The sequence below is a fragment of the Vulpes lagopus genome, chromosome 8, assembly GCF_018345385.1.
Source record: "Vulpes lagopus strain Blue_001 chromosome 8, ASM1834538v1, whole genome shotgun sequence".
Classification (NCBI taxonomy): Eukaryota; Metazoa; Chordata; class Mammalia; order Carnivora; family Canidae; genus Vulpes; species Vulpes lagopus.
Window position 1 is genome coordinate 70790765 of NC_054831.1, and position 18749 is coordinate 70809513.

The window sequence follows — 18749 nt, forward strand, 5'->3', positions numbered from 1 at the left end:
TATCTACAGTCAGAGGGCAGGTGAGCTGAAGGCTGACTGGTCCCTAGGATGGCCTTGTCTGGAAGACCCCCTAATTGGTGGAGTCTCTCCTCCTTCTAGGAGGCTCTCTAGGCTTGTATTTGTTGCAGTGGCAGGATTCTGGGGGAAAGATGGAGAGAGAGAGGAATCACACAAAGTCTTTTGAGGCTAGGGTTGGATCTGACACGCATCGCTTCCATCACATTCAAATGGCCAAAGCAGGTCAACAAGCCAATCTACACTCAAGGGCTTTCCTGGAAAGAGATGCAAAGCCATACTGCAAAGGACATGAATACGGGGAGAGGTTAAGAGTTGGGTCCATTTTCTTTTTTTTTTAAGACTTATTTATTTGAAAGGGAGAGACAGAGAGCGAAAGAGTGCACAGGGAGAGGGTCAGAGGGAGAGGGAGAGAGAAATCCATGCAGACTCTGCCGAGCATGGAACCCACCTCGGGGCTCAATCCCATGACCCTGAGATCATAACCTGAGCCCAAACCAAGAATCAGATGCTTAACTGACTGAGCCACCCAGGCACCCTTGGGTCCATTAGAGCCATTAGATGTGGTTCTAAAATGTTTTATTACTGTTCTTAAAAAACATACTTTGTAAGCAGAAACAAGGATTATATATAAATCTCTGGTTATATCAAGAAGTTATAGCACCTCACACCCATAGGATGTCTTGCGTCAAACACCTGGGTGGCTCAGTCAGTTAAGCGTCCGCCTTCAGCTCAGGTCATGATCCCAATGTCCTGGTATCAAGCTCCCTGCTGAGCAGGGCACCTGCTTCTCCCTCTTCCTCTGCTGTTCCCCCCGCTCTTGCTCTCATTCTCTCTCTGTCAAATAAATAAGTAAAATCTTTAAAAAAACAAGAACCAGAAGATAGCAAGTGTTGGCGTGTTGATGAGAACGTAGAAAAATCGCACCCCTTGTGCACTGTTGATAGGAGTGTAAAATGGCACAGCCTCTGTGCAAAACACTATGACAGTTCCTCAAAAAAAAATTAAAAATGGAATTACCATATGATTCAGTAATTCTACAGTGGAGTATGTATCCAAAAGAATTGAAGGCACGGATTCCAAATGATGTTTCTCATCCACATCATAGCAGCGTTATTCACAAGAGCAAGAAGTGGAACCAACCCAAGTGTCTATGGAAGGATAAATGGATAAACAAAATGTTTATATCCATACAATGGGATATTACTTAGCCCGAAAAAGAAGGAAATTCTGACCCATGCTACAGCATGGGTGAACCCTGAGGACATTATGCTAAGTGAAGCCACTCCCCAAAAGACAAATACAGCATGATTCCATTTGTATGAAGTACCTAGAGTAGTCAAATCCATAGGGACACAAAGCTGAATACTGGCTATCCAAAGGGAAAATGGGGAATTTTTTGTTTTTTGTTTTCTAAAGATTTATTTATTTGAGACAGAGAGGTCAGGTGCACAAGCACGCAAGCAAGAACAGGAGGGAAGGGTCAGGGTGAGAGGAAGAAAATCTCAAGCAGAGTCCCCGCTGAGCGTGGAGCCCAACTGAAGCTCCATCCCATGACCCTGAGATCATGACCTGAGCTGAAATCTAGACTCAGACGCTCCACCAACTGAGCCACCCAGACGCCCCAGAAATGGGGAGTCATCTAATGGATACGGTTTCAGTTTTGCAGGTTTTGGAGATTGGCTGCACAACAACATGATTATACTTAACACTATGGAACTATACACTTCGAAAATGGCTAAGACGGTATATTTTTTATTATGTGTATTTTACCACAATTCTTAAAAACCAAGAAGTTATCATAGTTTTGATAAAAATGAGACCAATTATAACAATTATGGTCTTACACCTATAATAGGAGATGAGTTAGCAGGATGGAAAACTGTCTAGGGCCTCTTTTTTTTTTTTCTTTTTTTAAATTTATTTTAAAGAGAGTGAGAGAGAGTGTGCAAGCACAAGCAGGAAGGGCAGAGGGAGAAGGAGAGAGAATCCCAAGCAGACTCTGAGCTGAGAGGGGAGCCGATGTGGGGCTCGATCTCACAACCCTGAGACCATGACCTGAGCAGAACCAAGAGTCAGACCGTGTACCACCCAGCCACCTCTCTCCCGGGTCTCTCTAACATACTGGTAGCTACTTTATAGTACTCTCCCCACATCAATCTTGGATCTGAGATTCTAGAAGATGCCACTTGGCTGCAATTCCCCCAAACTCTAGAATTAAATCAGGCAAAGTGGCAAACCTTGTTAGAAACAGCGAGTTTCCATACACGGCAATAGGATTTAGGATTCTCCAGGGTCATCTGCAAACTTTGCCCTCCTTCAGCTGATTAACAATGACAAACGCTGTATTATATAATACCTCAATCCTGTACTGAACAGACGTCCGGGCCAACTTCTTTCCATTCTGGGGAACAGATGTTCCCTGTGTGTCATTGTTTTCCAGCGTTAAACTGATTTTTGATGCCCTCGTTCTAATGTCTCTAGGATTATTTGTGTTCTGATCCTTTTTTTGAGAGGTGTGGAGTCGAAGCTTCTTGCAAATTCAAACAGATACGTCTGCTGAATTTCCTTTGCTTTGTATTTTTAAAATCTTTTCAAGAGCCCTTCCAGTAGGTTAGTGACTGATCAGATAAACGGGCTCCTGGACATGAGCCTGCTGGTTACCCAACCAGGTTACAGTTATCCGACTGTTCATGTTCCCAGGCAAGAGCCGCGGGAAGCGCTCTGATCTGTGTTTGCCTTTATTCTCAAGTTTGGAGGCACAGGCCACAAGTGACTGTCTGCCTCAGAAATAGTGCAATTGTGAAAGATAGTATTGTATTTCCTTCATGTTTTTGGCCCGATTTTGCACTTCTTCCTGAACTTTAGCAAGCTCAATACTGTCAATCATAAAAGGCTGATGGGCTTTGAAATCGCTCTGCAATTTTTGTCTTGATATTCTCCGCCTCAATACATTTTAAGGGCATGGTCTCCCTCGTGGGGGGATAAAAGAGGCACGCAATGCTCCCAATAGCTTCTGCAAAAAAGGGACCCACGCCAAAACTTTCAGTGGCTTTTTATTTTATTATTATTTTTAAAAGATTTTGTTTATTCACGGGAGACACAGAGAGAGAGAGGCAGAGACACAGGCAGAGGGAGAAGGAGACTCCCTGCGGGGAGCCCAACGCAGGACTGGATCCCAAGACCCCGGGATCACGCCCTGAGCCGAAGGCAGACGCTCAGCGGCTGAGCCACCCAGGAGCCCCTCAGGTGGCTTTTTAAAGTTCCATTTTGCTCGCTGAGCAGTTTCTGAGAACTCTCTTTCCACTGACTTTGTCTGGCAGGACTGTTGAACACCAGCCGTTCCAGGGAAGCAAAGGAAGGGCTGCTGTGTACGGAACGCGGCCGCAGACGAGCCTGCACCTCACCTGCCCTGTCCTTGGCCACCCACGTCCTTCCCTCCGGGTCCACGGGGCCACCGAGGGTTTCACCGGGGACCGCCTCCGTTCGCTCGGCCGTGTGGGTTCACACCTGCACGTGGCGAAGGCCAAGTGTCCGATCCCGCAGCGACACGGACAGCACTGCCCCAGGACCCCTAGGGCGGTGGTTGTGCTCTGGCCTGGCTGCGGCGATGTCCACGGAAAACAGGGGCAGCTCAGGGTTTTCCTCTGTGAAGGGTTGTGGGGCTGCCAGGCCGTCGGCATGGGGAGGGGGAGGGGAGGGGGAGGGGGGGGGAGGCACTGCTTGGCCTTGGACTTTGGGTTGACAGGGTGTGGGCCGAGACACAAGAAGTGGAATTTCTAAAGAGCGTCTGTGTTTGTGCGGGAGGCTTCTAGAAATCATGGCCCTGGCACGCCTACTCTTGAGTGGAAGATGCCTGCAATGGTTAAAAGCGCTCCCTAACCCGTAGAGGGGGAGCGTCGCGGCGGGGGCTCCACCGGGGAGACTCCGGGATCCGGAGCAGCGTGCGGACCTATTCCGAGCCGAGCCCCCGGCGGGCGGCAGGGAGCGCGCGGGGGCCCACGCCCCCACCCCCACCCCCACCCCGCTCCACCCGCCGGCTCGCGCCCCCCCCCGGCACCGCCCCCCCTCCCCTGCATGGCCCCGCCCCCACCCGCCCCCTCCGTCCGCCGGCTCGCGCCCCGCCCCCTCCCCTGCATGGCCCCGCCCCCTCCGCCCCCGTCGCCCCCGCCGCGGTGGGCGGGCCCAGGCCGGGCGGGGGCGGGGGCGGGGCGGGCCGGCGGGCGCGGCGCCGGGGCTCCCGGCGCGGAGGGGACGGCGGGCGGCACTAGGGGGAGCTGCTCGCGCCGCCGCCGCCGCCGCCGCCGCCGCCGGTCCCCCACGCCCGCGGCCCCGAGCGCCGCCTCCCAGCCCGCGCCGCCGCGATGGCGGAGGACAGCGAGTCTGCGGCCAGCCAGCAGAGCCTGGAGCTGGACGACCAGGACACGTGCGGGATCGACGGGGACAATGAGGAGGAGACGGAGCACGCCAAAGGGTAGGCGCGGGGCGGCGCGGGCTGCGCTCGGACTCCGGGGGCGAGGCCGCGGGGGCGCGGGGGCGCGGGGCGCGGGGGTCCCCGGGGCGGGCCCTCTGCTGTCACCTGCCGCGCGGCCGCCGGCCCGGCTCGGCCCCGTCCCGGTCCCCGTCCCCGCCTCCGCCTGCGCCCGGCCGGGCCCCGGCCCGCGGGTGCGACGCGCCTGTCCTGGCCGGCGTGCGGCTCGGCGGGACCGGGGGAGGCGCGGCCCCCGGCCCTTTGTGGGGAGTCGTCCTCCTCCGCTGCTTGTCATCCTGTCCAGGTCCTGCCGGGGCCTCGCGCCCCTCCCCCAGCCGCCGCCGCCGCCGCCGCCGCCGCCGCCTCGGGAGGAGGAGAGGACCCGGTGGGGAGCGGTGCTGGGATTGCGCGGGGTGGTCCGCGCGCGGGCGGCGGCGGGGAACTGCGGAAAGTTGTGCGCCCCGCACGGCCTGCGCGGGGCGGGGCGGGGGCGCGGGGGCGCGGGGGCGCGGACCTGCCCCCGCCCCCGTCCCCGTCCCGGTCCCCGCCCCCGCCCCGCGCCCGCAGAGCCCTCTCTCAAGCGGGACCGGCCGGCTGATTCGGGCTCAGGCTTGGCGGGGGGCGGGGCGGGGGGATCTGAGCTGATCCTGCTTGCAAAGCGGGTGTTTGATCTGCAAAGCCAGCTGCACCCCACGTTTTAGCACCTGATCAGATTTCTTCTTCCTCTTCGCTGGCTCCCTTTTCTCCCCCGCAGACTCGATTTTACTCTCCCTTTGGAGAAAAGATTGCTTCCGGTTAAGGGTATTGAAGTTCTGTTTTTAGAGTCTGGGAGGGGTGCGGTCATTTTAAACCAGACTGGGGTCCTTGAAGGTGGTGTTTGCGTTACCCCCCTTTACCCCGTTGGGATTCAAACTGTGCGCTGGCACAGAGCACTGACTGCTGCTGCCCCTTAGATGTGAGATTTTGCAAACCATGGTGACTGATGAAGTGGGTCAGCTTGCAAACATGATAGGGAGGCCTTCGTCACAGATGGCTTATTTATTCAGTTCATGGAGAGGATCCTTTAAATGATTGATGATATAAAGTGTAAAGCATTTGCATTCTCTTTAACGTCTGCTTGAAGATTTGTTTAAGAAAGGAACTTTTACTGAGCTTTCATGTGTTATAAAATATTAAAAGAGATCAAGAAAAGGAAAAGCTGACTAAATGTTTCTCCCATTTGCAAGTTGCTTTTTATATTTTTTGCAGTGAATAATACTTCGGTGGCAGCTGCAAGTACCGAATGTTACAATTCAAGTCTGGAATTTTTTTTTTTTTTAAAGGAAAGGAAATTCAACAGAAATCTGAGCTTGAGTTCTGTGTATGTGGGGATAGAAATTTGCCTGTGATAGCTCGCTAAATATAAATACACTTTTGAGACAATAGTATTAGTGCTAGGGTGAAATGTGCTAGGATGGTCCAGGGGAAATATGGGTTACCCAAGTAACTTCTGCACCTGTCTGTTATCTTTCTGGAGAGACCCTGGACTTTTGTCTTCTCCACTGTGATTTCTATTTATTATTCATACTTTGGAAGGTTTGATTTGTACCTCCTTGCCTACACAGTGCAGAGCATTCATGCTATGGAGAAGGGCTCATCTGTGTGCCCATTGATCTGGACCTGGCCCAAGATGCCTTGCCATGTAGAGGCTGCGTGAAGTTCCCAGATCAGCACCCAGAGGCATCGCTATGTCCTCTTCAGAGATTTTCAGTTTTGTACATGCACATTTTGTAGGCTAGCACGGTTACTCAAAATTTAGAGATGCCCAGTGGACTGAAGTGTTTCAACCAAGAGCAGATAATCTAACAGGTTCTAGTGGGAAGAGATTGATAGAATGGATTTCTTTATAGGCAGTTACATGGGAGGAGATCGGTAAAAAGTCGAGTTGCTGCACTTGGACTGCTTTTTCAGATTTGAATTTAGATGGTATGTGCCAAGTTTGGGGGTAATTGTGTTTCATTTGGCTTGTGTACTGATGCCATGGCTCAGGAGAAACCTGGATTTTTTTTTCCTTGCGTAGCTCAGGTTTGTAAATGTCTTCATTTGAAAGACTCCTCTTTTCTATGGTCGGCCTCTTCATTCTTTACTGGTTTAAGTTAAGTGACCAATAAAGAGCATTTGGAGGAATACGTAGGTAAACAGTTTTCCTTTTAATGATGAATTATCGCTTTGAGGCCACTAGGTACGGGTCAGCGCACAAAGCAATAATTACTGTGTAGAACCCTTGTGGCCTGAAGGAATTAATTTACCCCCACAATTGAGTATGCAGATGACCCTTGAACAACACTGGTTTGAACTACATGGGTCCAATTGTATGTGATTTTTTTTCCCATAAATAATAGGGTGCAGTACTTTTTTTTTTGAATGCAGTACTTAAATGTACTTTCCTTATTATTTTCTTAATAACATTTTCTTTTCTCTAGCTTACGTTACTGTAAGAATATAGTATATAATATGTATAACATACGCAATATGTGTTAACCGACCGTTTTTGTTTTTGGTAAGGCTCCTGGCCAACACTGCGCTATCAGGAGTTAAGCTTTGGGGAAGTCAAAAGTTATACAAAGATTTCAGACTCCGTGGGCTGTCAGAGCCCCTAACACCCATGCTGTTCAAGGGTGCACTCTCATGTATTTACTACTCATTTTAGACATCCCAAGTTGCAACCTGAACCTCAGATAAAAGGAAGATACCAAATTAGATTCTTTCACACCAAAATGTAAACATATTACATAGTATGCTTTTCTCTTGTTTTTATAGAATTTTCTTTATGGACTAGAAAGACTACTTCATTTTTGTGGATAGTACTTCAAATCCACGAATGAAATATGCTATGCTCAGTGAAAGGACTAATAGATGTTCTCCTAGAAAGACTGTTTAAATAACTCCCCTTAACGTGTGATTTACAATTAGGGGAAGTAACTGAGTCCTAAAGAGTTCTGAGGGAACTTGCAAACTTTCACGCAAATTCGAAGTTCTGAGGTAATCACATTTATACTCTTATTTTCTTAGCAAAGACTTTCTGCGTAGATAAAAATGAACTTCAATCCAGCTTTCTATGTGAATTATTAGAAATAGTCCAGATTACTGAAGATTTCTGTTGTGCGAGGGAGCAGGTAGCCATGCACTGAAGAGGTTACCTATCGGGTGACCTCTGTGGGGCTTGCCCAGGTGGGTTCGACGTTAGGTAAATACTCAAGGAGCTTTAGTACTTATCTCAGTTTGATGTATAGGTGGCTTCTGTGCCTTTCTTTGGAAAGGATTTGGGAAAACATCGAGGACGTTGTTCAAGAATCTGCCAAGCTCACTATCTTCTCATTCTGCCCCCATTTCATATATCTTTTCTCCATTCGTAAAGTATATGGGGTAGTGGTAAATACCCCTCATTCGGCCTACCCTCCTCCCACGCAGATGAAGCATAGTTATTGTCACAATTGGCCCCAAATAAAATGAGTGTTGAGGCTGGCACAAAACCAAATCTCTTTTCTGGCTTTACCCACACTGATTTTCAGAATGCAAAACAAAACAAAAGAAAAAATTCTTTTTCCTAGACAGATTGATGTTTTTCATCTCCTTCCCACTAAGAGCTTTCTCCTCAGTATTCACGGCGGTGGAATAGGAGGCAGTTACCAAGAATATTTACTTAGGGAGTAAAATAAGCATATATGAATATGCTGTTGTTGGCACACAAATGATCAAATTATTCCCTAGGGTAGATGTGAAATAGTTTTAGTATTGGAGGGTTATTCTGAGACATTTTTGAGAATTTTTTTTTCTTAGAAAAATTAAAGATCTGGTATTTGATAAAGACTAAAATTTTGGAATTCTTTTAACAAAGAGCATATAACCTCTCTTCTCCCACACCCAGCTCCGGGGGGGGGGGGGGGGCGGGAATTGACCTTATTCTACATGCAGTATGTTCTTCTTTCTGACTCTATCTGTGTATTGTTGAGACCGGCTGTGGGAATTTCTCGGGAGGATAATTCAGAGCCGCCCTTTCTGAAATTTGACCTGTTATCAACTGTGTAAATCTAAATGGAAAGGTGTCTTAACAGCCTACACCCAAGGAACCCCCTCAATTCAAGAAATACAGTTTGCAATCGTCCAGTGCCTGTTCCAGCTTGCATCTGAAATGTGATATCACCCATGGGCCCTAAAGGAACTTTTTCCAGAAACTGAGCTAAACTCTGGAAAATTTCTAGGTGTGGGGCACACTCTTTGTTGTGTTGAAATGGTTTATTAACACGAGTGTCACTGTAATTTTATAGGAGTTAGAGTCAGTTGCTTAGTTAACTCAGGGATTAGAACCAAATTCTGTATCAAGCTCAAGAAAAACGTTGGTTGACTGGTTGTTGTTGTTTTTTTTTTTACCATATTGGAAAATATATTTTGACTTTTACTCATTTTAAGAATAAAATAAGCTTTATTAAAAATTCAGACAAAAGGGCAAGCTTCTGCCTTTGACTCAGATCATGATCTCAGGGTATTGGGATCAAGCCCCACTTCGGGCACTCTGCTCGGTGGAGTCTGCTTTTCTCTCTGCCTCCCCTTCTGCTTCTCCCCATGCTTGTGCTGTCTCTCTCTCTCTCTCTCTCTGTCAAATAAATAAAATCTTTAAAAAAACAAATTCAAACAATAAAGTGTATAGGGAGTAGAAGACCCCTGGTCATCTTATTTGCTAGAGAAACCACTATTGACAGTTTAATCAACTAATATTTTAATATATACATGAAAGTGCACATTTAACATTAAGAGGATCAAACTTTACAAGGACTCATTTCTTGTCTTTTCCTCTGTTAGTGTTGTCTGCTAGAACTTTCTGCAGTGATGGGAATATCCCAATACAGAGGTCACTAGCCACTTGAAATGTGGTTAGTGTGACTAAGGAACTGAATTTTAAATTTTATTTAATTTTAATTAATTTAAATTTTTTTTAATTTTTTTTTTTTACTATTTATTTATGATAGTCATATATATATAGAGAGGCAGAGACAAGGCAGAGATAAAGGCAGAGAGAGAAGCAGGCTCCATGCACCGGGAGCCCGACATGGGATTCGATCCCGGGTCTCCAGGATCAAGCCCTGGGCCAAAGGCAGGCGCCAAACCACTGCGCCACCCAGGGATTCCCTAATTAATTTAAATTTAGCCCTTCCTGAGTAGTGTGTATGAGATTGGACAGCTCAGATCATATCCTGCTTTTGACTTTTATAAGCTTTTGTGGTGCTCAAAATACTTCTTTATTCTTGTCTTTAGAGGATAGATTTCATTTTTTCCCCCTCTAACGGTTTGGAAATTCTTTACCCTATTATTATTATTTTTTTCTTCTGGGAGTGATCTTTAAATTTTGAACAAGCATGTTTCTATCTGTATTTCTATTGGTGATTAAAATTAACCACGATCCAAAATAGTCTACCATTGAGCAAAACAAAATGTGTAGGATGTTTTAACTTTTCCTTCCTTTACATGTCCTGGGTTTTGTTGGAATAATCTGGAATTTTAATCCCATGTGGCTTTTTTTATTTTTGCCCTCATACCCCGTTAAAACTTTCTTCTTAACTATTACATTATATTCACAGCCATATTGTCAAAATCTTCTCAGACTCCCCTGTTTCTGTTGCTTGTCACTATTCCTTGTAAACCATTCCTTCTTTTTTGAGTACTTTCTTATTTAATTTTTTTATTAACATAGGCAGATGACATATTTTCTGAATTCTTGTATGTCTGAGGATGCCTTTCTTTTGTCTTCATGAATAAACCATAGTCTGGGCATGCGTGTAATTCTAGAATAATCTTTTTTTTTTCCTCCAAACTCCACAAACGCTTTATTATCATCTAGCATTTAGTGGCACAGATGCTGTCTCTCTGCCAATCTGCTTCTCTTTCTTATATAGGAAACCATACTCTTTCTTTGTTTTGAGTCTGGAAGTTTCTAGGATTTTTCTCCCTGTTGTTCTATAACCCGAGGGTTTTCCACCTTGATGGCGATTTCTTGAGGATGGAGGCCTTCCTGGCCACCCCCCCCCCCCCCATGCCAGGTTCCCTCCAGCTACCCAGTCACTAGCTCTAATGCTTTTGGCTCCTCTGCTGACATGGGACTCGGGGGCGGTTAGGCATCTGTCACCCCGGGTCCCCCCCAGGCACTGCTCACGAAGGCTGCTGCGCCCCACATCACTGCTCACCCGAGGGATTGACTTAGTGGCCTTGCCTGTCCACCAGCCGCCGCTTCCCACCTGTTCTGGGGAGTCCTCCCCGCCCCCCCACCCCGGGGTGTTCTCTGAATCTTCCCACCTCTGCCCCTTCTCCAAATCCCAGATCTGGCTCCCGTGCCCTTTCTGTCACCAAGGCTGGTGTCGCCACCCAAGGTGGTAACCCCTGTCCGAGGCCCCATAGGGCTTGCGGGGACGGGGTGGCGAACAAGGCTGGCACCGCAGTACAGGCCTGTCCAGCACAAATGAGGGGCCACCTGCCTTCCTCCAGGTGCCCGGAGCGCGGGGACCGTGCCTGTGGCCTCTGATCCTTGCCACCTCTGGTCATTGAGCACCTTGGTGGCTTAACAAAGATTTGCTGACCGGATGCCAGTGGTTCTTTATCTCCACTGACAAGTTAATTTCTGATCTGAAACTTTCCCCCAGACGCATGAGGAATTTTGTGACGTGAAGGATTTTTTTCCCCCTAATTCTAACTGAAAGGACGTGGACTCTGGATTTGCAGGGGGGTTCTATGCTGCGTCGACCCCAGCATGGTAAAATAATTGCAAATTTTTTGAACTTTTGGTAACGCTCTTCATACTCTGTGTATACATTTTTCTTGTTGAACCTTTGCAACAACCGATGGGGAGACGGGGGCTTTTCCAAATGGGAAGAACTCATCCAGGCCACACCTCACATGCAGACTCCGGTCTTGGGCCTCTTGCCATCTGATGTAAACTCTCGGCCCCTGCACTAACCTGCATGAGCCATAAATCAGTGGAGTCATTTGTTTGATAGTGTTTCAAGCTTATCTCCCTTTCAGTCAGAAATGACCAACGTGAGCACCTCGAGAGCCAGAATCCACCGGCGTAATGAGTACAGGAAATGTCAACGAATTTAAAAATAAATGAGTCCATTTCCTTGTGTAAGAAAAAATATTGCAACTTGATTACAGAGAGCCCTCTTAAATTTCTCTTCAGGTCTGCTCAAGGACTAATTCTAATTATAGCATCCGCATTTTGCAGTGAGATCTTTCTTCTTCTGTGCCTGCTTCGTGGCTGTCTCGTCTCCCTTCTAGAGCAGGCTCTGTGGCCGCCCCGCCGTGGCCTCCTGCACACCAGCATCCTTCCGTGCCCTCCGCCTGCCAGTGCGGCCACCCAGCAGGCCTGCGGGCAGCTTTCCTGCAGGGAGCCGACAGGGCTCTGAATCCAGTGTCGAGTGTTCCAGAAGGATAGAGCTGCTGGAGGAATCCACTGGAGCACACTGGTTCCCCAGCTCCAAGGCCCGGCTTGTGTGGCACTTGAGCTCGTCGTGCTTTTGTGGGTGTTTTGAGTTCCTGTGAGTGACTTAGGGCCCCTCAGGCTCCCCATGCTAGGAGGCAAGGCAGTGCACAAGTCACCCGGTGAGGGTCCCAAAGGGAGTTGGGATTTTAACTTTACAGTTTTGCTTTTGTTAGCACGTTGCATGTCTGTTACTGGCTTAAACATACACACACATTTGCGTATGCACGAGGGAAATGTGGGCTCCTTCATTCCCGCGGCTGTGTTCACTTCGTGTTCAAGTTCATATAGTATGTTCCTAAGAAAGATAGTGATTCAGTTACCATGATCATTTTCCATAGTCTTTTCATTTGTTTTTTTTGGCGGGGGGGAGGGTAGAGGGATACTTGCTTTTTACTATCCTTTGGGTGTTTGTTAACATTTTATAGAAACTGAAGAAAGAGGGCAGCCCAGGTGGCTCAGAGGTTTAGCGCCGCCTTCAGCCCAGGGTGTGATCCGGGAGACCTGGGATTGAGTCCCATGTTGGGCTCCCTGCGTGGAGCCTGCTTCTCCCTCTGCCTGTGTCTCTGCCCCCCACTCCCCCCGCCCCCCGTCTCTCAAGAATAAATAAATAAAATCTTTTTAAAAATTTAAAAAAGAAGAAGAAAAGAAACTGAAGAAAGAACCGTTGAGGGGCACCTGGGTGGCTCAGTCAGTTAAGCATCCTCCTTCAGCTCAGGTCAGGATCCCAGGATACTGAGATCGAGCCCCACATCGGGCTCCCTACTTCTCCTCTCCCTCCCCCCCTCCCCACTTGTATTCTCTCTGTCTCTCTCTCTCATTCTCTCTCAAATAAATCAAATCTTTTAAAAAAGAACTAGTAAAGGCAGAGTTTTTTGTTTTTCCAAATGAAGTTTTTTTTAAAATTTTTTCAGAAGCACGTAGAACGTCAGAATGTATCAAGAAGCAAAAAGACCATGCCTTGGTGTATTCATATATACATTTTCCTGTTCGTATTTTTTATAAAAATGCAAACATTTCCTGTCATCCTGGAGATTCCTGTCATTTGACATGCCGTGAACATCATAGCCCTCTCTGAGTCCCTCCTCTGGCCCTGGGGATACTCACCATTTATTCAGTAAATGCTGTTGGGCTTATGCGCCAAGGCCACAAGTGGACCCCTTCTTCCAAGGCAACACTGTCTTTACCTGCCACATGGAGCGTTTCCCTGGAGCCTCCCACTGGCCCGGGTGTGCATGTGGGATGAAATTGCGTTGGACCAGGTGAACCCAGCAGACATCCTGGGGATAGCAGCAAACAAAGTGGAGGGAGCCTGGCCCATCTTCTAGAACTTAGGCACGTGGAGATTCATGACAGAGAAGTGAACTCCTGTGTCAGATGCTCTGTTGTGTGGGACCTTACCCCAGGCAGCCCAACCTGTATGCTAACTAATACAACATCTGTGTATTCGCTTTGGCTTTGTACCTTCGTGTTTTGAATTTTAAAAATATTTTGAATAGGCAGTATGAGCACATGGTTACAAAGTACAAAATCGAAAGGCACAAAAGGGTATCCAGTGCAAAAGGAATCTTACTCTCCCAGTACTAAGTATCCCTCCTCAGGAGCAGCTGCCATTGCCAGTTCGTGTCCGTCCTTCTACGTATACAAAGGTATGGTGTGCATGTGTGTGCATGCATGTGTGCTTGCATGTGCGTGTGCTTGTACATGCATTCAGTGCAAAGGGCAGCATGCTGTACCACTGCTGCACCTTGGTGTTTCACTTAACATGTGTATCTCTGAAATCATTAGGTGTATCAGACCATATAGACCAACCTCATTATTTATTTATTTATTATTTATTTATTTATACAGAGAGAGGAGGAGACATAGGCAGAGGGAGAAACAGGCTCCCTATGGGGAGCCTGATGCAGGACTCGATCCCAGGACCCCGGGATCACGCCCTGAGCCAAAGGGAGATAGATGCTCAACTGCTGAGCCACCCAGATGTCCCCAACCTTATTTCTTATTTTACTTATTTATTAACATTTTTTAAAAGACTTTATTTATTTATTCATGAGAGATACAGGGAGAGAGAGGCAGAGACACAGGCAGAGGGAGAAGCAGGCTCCATGCAGGGATGTGGGAATTGAACCCGGGACTCTGGGACCATGCCCTAAGCCAAAGGCAGGCGCTTAACCACTGAGCCACCCAGGTGTCCCGCAAACCTCGTTTTTGAAAAGGCTGTATATTATATTATTGACTGGCTATATCGTTATTTCTTTAACTTGTTCCTGTGAATAGATTGTGAGGTGGTTTCCTATCTTTTGTGCTAGTAAACAGTGCTGAAATTAATATCCTTGTATGTATATCATTTCTTCAAAATATCTTTTTTTTTAAGATTTTTTTATTTATTCATGAGGGACACACAGAGAGAGAGGCAGAGACATAGAGGGAGAAGCAAGCAGGCTTTTTGCAGGGGCCCGATGCAGGACTTGATTCCGGACCCCAGGATTACGACCTGAGCTAAAGGCAGTCGTCTCTCTTCAAAATATTTCTTAACAAATACCTTTGAATTTTTTTCAGCTAACAAGTTTTAGGGAAGCTGTGCGGCATGCTGAAATTAGTATTAAACCAGGGATCAAGAAGCTTCCATCATTAACCCTCAGTTTAATTTCTCTGAGCGTGGGAGTATCTCTGTGCTTTTTAAAAATTTTTCTTTTTTTTTAAATTTTTATTTATTTATGATAGTCACACAGAAAGAGAGAGAGAGGCAGAGACACAGGCAGAGGGAGAAGCAGGCTCCATGCACCGGGAGCCCGACGTGGGATTCGATCCCGGGTCTCCAGGATCGCGCCCTGGGCCAAAGGCAGGCGCCAAACCGCTGCGCCACCCAGGGATCCCAAAAATTTATTTCTTAAAAAAAAAAATTATTTCTCCTACCATCCCCAAAGTGGATTGTGTTTAGCTGCCTTCTGGGTTGTGGAAGTCACATCCTTCTGTGTTTGAGAACTCCTAAGTTCACTTTTGTGATTCCAGGTGATGATTGATTACCTTGTTGCTACGGCAGCCTCATCACTCCTCCTATATGGCAATGCTTCTCCCCGTTACAGATGTTGTTCCTCACTTCTTCATGGGAATTTTCTGAGGGAGGGAAAGCATAATATTTTGCCACACTCTGTAACCGCAAGGATTTCATATGCGTATGGAATGTTCCTGTAATGAGAGATTTGACCCGGTCGGTGATCAGCATTGGGATCTACAAAAAAGAGAATGAAACTTTGATGTGTAAGGGAATTTAGAAACAGGAATATCATTTGAAAAGCATGTTGATGTATTAACTTTGCTGATGTATGATTATTAAATATAACAATGCTAATCCATTATTGAAATGAATCCTAGCCAGGGAAGAGATATATTTTTGACTTGTTAATAACTATTTGCCTCTGAAAGGTCCAGAAATGAGAAAAGTTGTGTAAGGAGGAGCTAGTGTATATCAGTTATTCTATTAGAAAAACATCGTGAGTGTGGGTGAGAGGTTATAGCAAATAGATGGTTTTTCACTAATTTGAACTATCTTGAAGAGTATTCTTTGCCAACTCCCGCAAGCCTTTAAAAAAAATATTTCCACCTGCTGTGTTCATCATTTCATCTTCAGAAACAGTTTTGCCTAAGAGGCAAAGAAATAAGCCTTTAAGAAGTGTGTTGGTTGAATAGCTGAACAATTTGTACTTTGTCTTTTAATTATATATAATGAACTTAAAGATACACTCAATTTTTTATTTACATTTATGTATTTTCTCCTTTATTCTGACCTTGGACTATCTGCAAAGACAAGTCTTAGCTTCCCAAACTGTAATTCACACTAGGTCAGTTTCTAGCCAATGCATATTGACACAATTTTATTATAACTAACATCAACTCTTATCAGAATTGGGTTTTATGGGAAGTAGGCACCAAAATTGTTTGATAATAATGAAATGATCGTGGAAAGAGAAGGCTAATGAGGTAGGACACATTTTCTCACATTTACTTTATGGTGAGAGTTGAAACAACTGAAAGCTTGCAAGCAACCAAATATCTAAAAAAGCAGGATTGGTTAGCAAACCGATCGATTGGTCGATCAGAAGGTAGCAACGGGAGTCATCCAGGTTCTTCTACTCCAGCTCGGCCTGGCTTGAATCTGGGGCTTGCTGGAGCTACTGCCCACAACTAGCCACCCTCTGCTTCTAACAGCTGTGTAAATATTGAAATTGTTGGCTGGTTCCCCGTGACCGCCACCCAACATCACTGCCTCAGTCGCTGCCGCCACTGGCCTGACCTTTATCATGATCTCTGACCTCCACTGGCCATGAGCTTGTGGGCATCTTTGAGCTCTGAGCCTTTCAAAGGCTCACTTATGGAGCGATCAGAGATAACGTGGCTTTGGGAACCTCTGACCTAGACTTCCCGCACGTCAGCCCCCAGAGGAGAGCCGGGTGCTGGCGGAGGGATGGAGCCACCCAACCGATGGGCTCAGGCCATCGCGCGCCAGATGATGACACCTGGAACGGCGGCTTCTTGCTCTGGCCTGTGGGTCCCACTTGGGGTTGGAGAAAGAGGGTGGAGAGGTCAGGAGAGGCCCTCCCTGGAACTGCACAGAGGAGCTGCTGGGCCCAGGCTGCCTGGAGAACCGGAGCTGTAGGTCAGATCCATTAGGGACCCGCCAGCACGTGATCAGCTTGTGCGCTCTGGGTGCCCGGACCGGCAGGAGGAGAGCCTGCGGCCTCCAGGCCGGCCGACGGGCCCCTGCCCACAGCTGCGGGTGCAAATTGTCCTCTGTCCACAGGGCACCTGAAGCACCTTTGGGTCACCCTGTTTTTCTTCAACTGATCACAACCGCGTCCTGTTGCTTGATCCTGGTAGTGCCTTTCCGTGTGGGGACAGGATGTGGCACCCTACCCAGGGCACGCCCGCCCTGAACGTCCAGTACAATTGGCTGAAAGACAGGCCGAGGGGCGCCCGGGGGCTCCGCGGTTGAGCGCCTGCCTTCCGCTCAGGTCATGACCCCGGCCCGGGATCCAGTCCCGCGTCGGGCCTCCGCCGGCGTCTCTGCCTCTCTCTGTGTCTCTCAGGAAGAAATAAAATCTAAAAACACCAAAAACAACAACAACAACAACAAAAACAAATAGGCGGATAGAAAGTGTTTAGAGACCACAAGCAAGGCAGGAGGCCCGCGTAGGTGAGGACGGGCCGAGGGGGGAGCCGCGTGGAGGAGCCGCCTGCAGCCCGCCGCGCCCGCCGCCGCCGCCTGCCTCTCGGGCTTCCTCGCGACAGCACGTGCCTCGCGGGCCGCGGCCGGGGCCGGGGGCGCCTCTGCACCTTCGCCCGGCTCCGTGGCCGCGGCCGCCCCCTTCCCTCGCGTTCTGCGGCCCGTCGGACTCGCAGGCGCCCCAGGGTCAGCGGCCCCGCGTGGACGCCGAGGGGGTTGCTGCCAGGATCCTTCCTGCCCGTGAGGCGGGGCGTCCCGCCCAGACTCTTGGCTGTTCCACATCCTCCTTTCGGGAAGCGCCTGCCCACGGCCTGTCCTGTCAGCCTTCGGTCTTTGTCTCATCGATTTCGCATTCATCCAGCAAATATTTGTGGAGGCCCTTTTGTGGATCGGGCGCCGTTTTAAAAGCCGGGACTACAAAGGAAGGTGCTGTCTTATGGGTGGCGGCCCGAGCGGCAGGAGGAGAAACATGCCTACCGCAGCCCTAGCTGCACGGCCGCGGGGGCCATGCTCTTAGGTGACGCTGAGTGAGCCGCCGGCCTGCTGCCCTGTGCCAGCCGGCTTTGTCCTCGCAGTCGGCCTCACGGTGTCCACCGAAAGCGTGTCCTTGTACAGCTGTGGAAACGGAAGCACAGAGAGGTTAAGTAAGATGCCCCACGTCACACAGCTCAGAAGTGGCGGAGTCAGAGTAAAGCCAGAGGGCGTGACCCTGGCTGGTGCCTGCACCCCTGGCCCGCGGCCCCTCCTCCCCCTGTGCTGGAGAGAAGATGTGAAGGGGAAAGAGCCTTTGGTGTATTCTGGCCATTAACAGCACTGTGTGGTGTGTTTTGTGAGTATCTGGCCTCATCCTTGTAAGCTTAAAATTACTAGGATCAGTTTGCCACAAAATATTTAACTCAGATATAGTCAGGTTATGCTTTTTATCTGTGGTTTGTGCTTTTCAGGGCTCATTTAAGGAATAATCTCCTTCAGTGACATCGTGAAGCTGTTACCTTATTCTTTCAGCAGATAGGCACTCGATCACCTACTACGTGCCAGGCACTGTTCTAGGCACTGGATAGATGGTAACTATGCTGACAACAATCACTGCCTTAAGTTTGTATTTTTGTTTTGTTTTATTTGCTTTTTAGATTTTATTTATTTACTTGTTGATTATTTTTATATTTTTTTCAAGGAGGTTCCACATGTGGAGCCCAATGTGGGGCTTGAACTCACAACCCTGAGATTAAGACCTGAGCTAAGACGAAGAGTTGGACACTTAACCAGCTGAGCCACTTAGGCGCCCATAAGATTTTATTTTATTTTTTTAAGTAATCTCTAGGACCCATGTGGGGCCCCATCTTGACAACCCCAAGATCAGGAGTTGCATGCTCTACCTGCTGAGCCAGCCAGGTGCCCCTCATTGCCTTAAATTTATGGTTTTATATATATATATATATAAAATCTTAAATATATATTTTATATATATTTATAAATATATATAAATATATTATATATATTTATATTATATATGTATATATATATTAAAG

The 18749-nt window shown here is 47.9% G+C and overlaps 1 protein-coding gene across 5 annotated transcripts in view; it reads left to right on the forward strand.

Annotated features, from left to right (window-relative positions):
- The first annotated feature begins 4261 nt into the window (after positions 1-4261).
- Positions 4262-18749, forward strand: part of NMT2 (N-myristoyltransferase 2) — a 68570-nt gene continuing 54082 nt past the window's right edge. The window contains exons 1-2 of one of the 5 annotated variants that reach the window (XM_041766628.1): positions 17540-18049; positions 18165-18284. Coding sequence is in view for 3 of the 5 variants with exons in the window: in XM_041766625.1 (XP_041622559.1) it covers positions 4380-4489 (110 nt within the window). In the remaining 2 variants the exon portion in view is untranslated. Of the gene's footprint in view, positions 4490-17539; positions 18050-18164; positions 18285-18749 lie in introns of those variants that run through there. The other 4 variants (XM_041766625.1, XM_041766623.1, XM_041766624.1 and 1 more) reach the window with 4 other exon arrangements.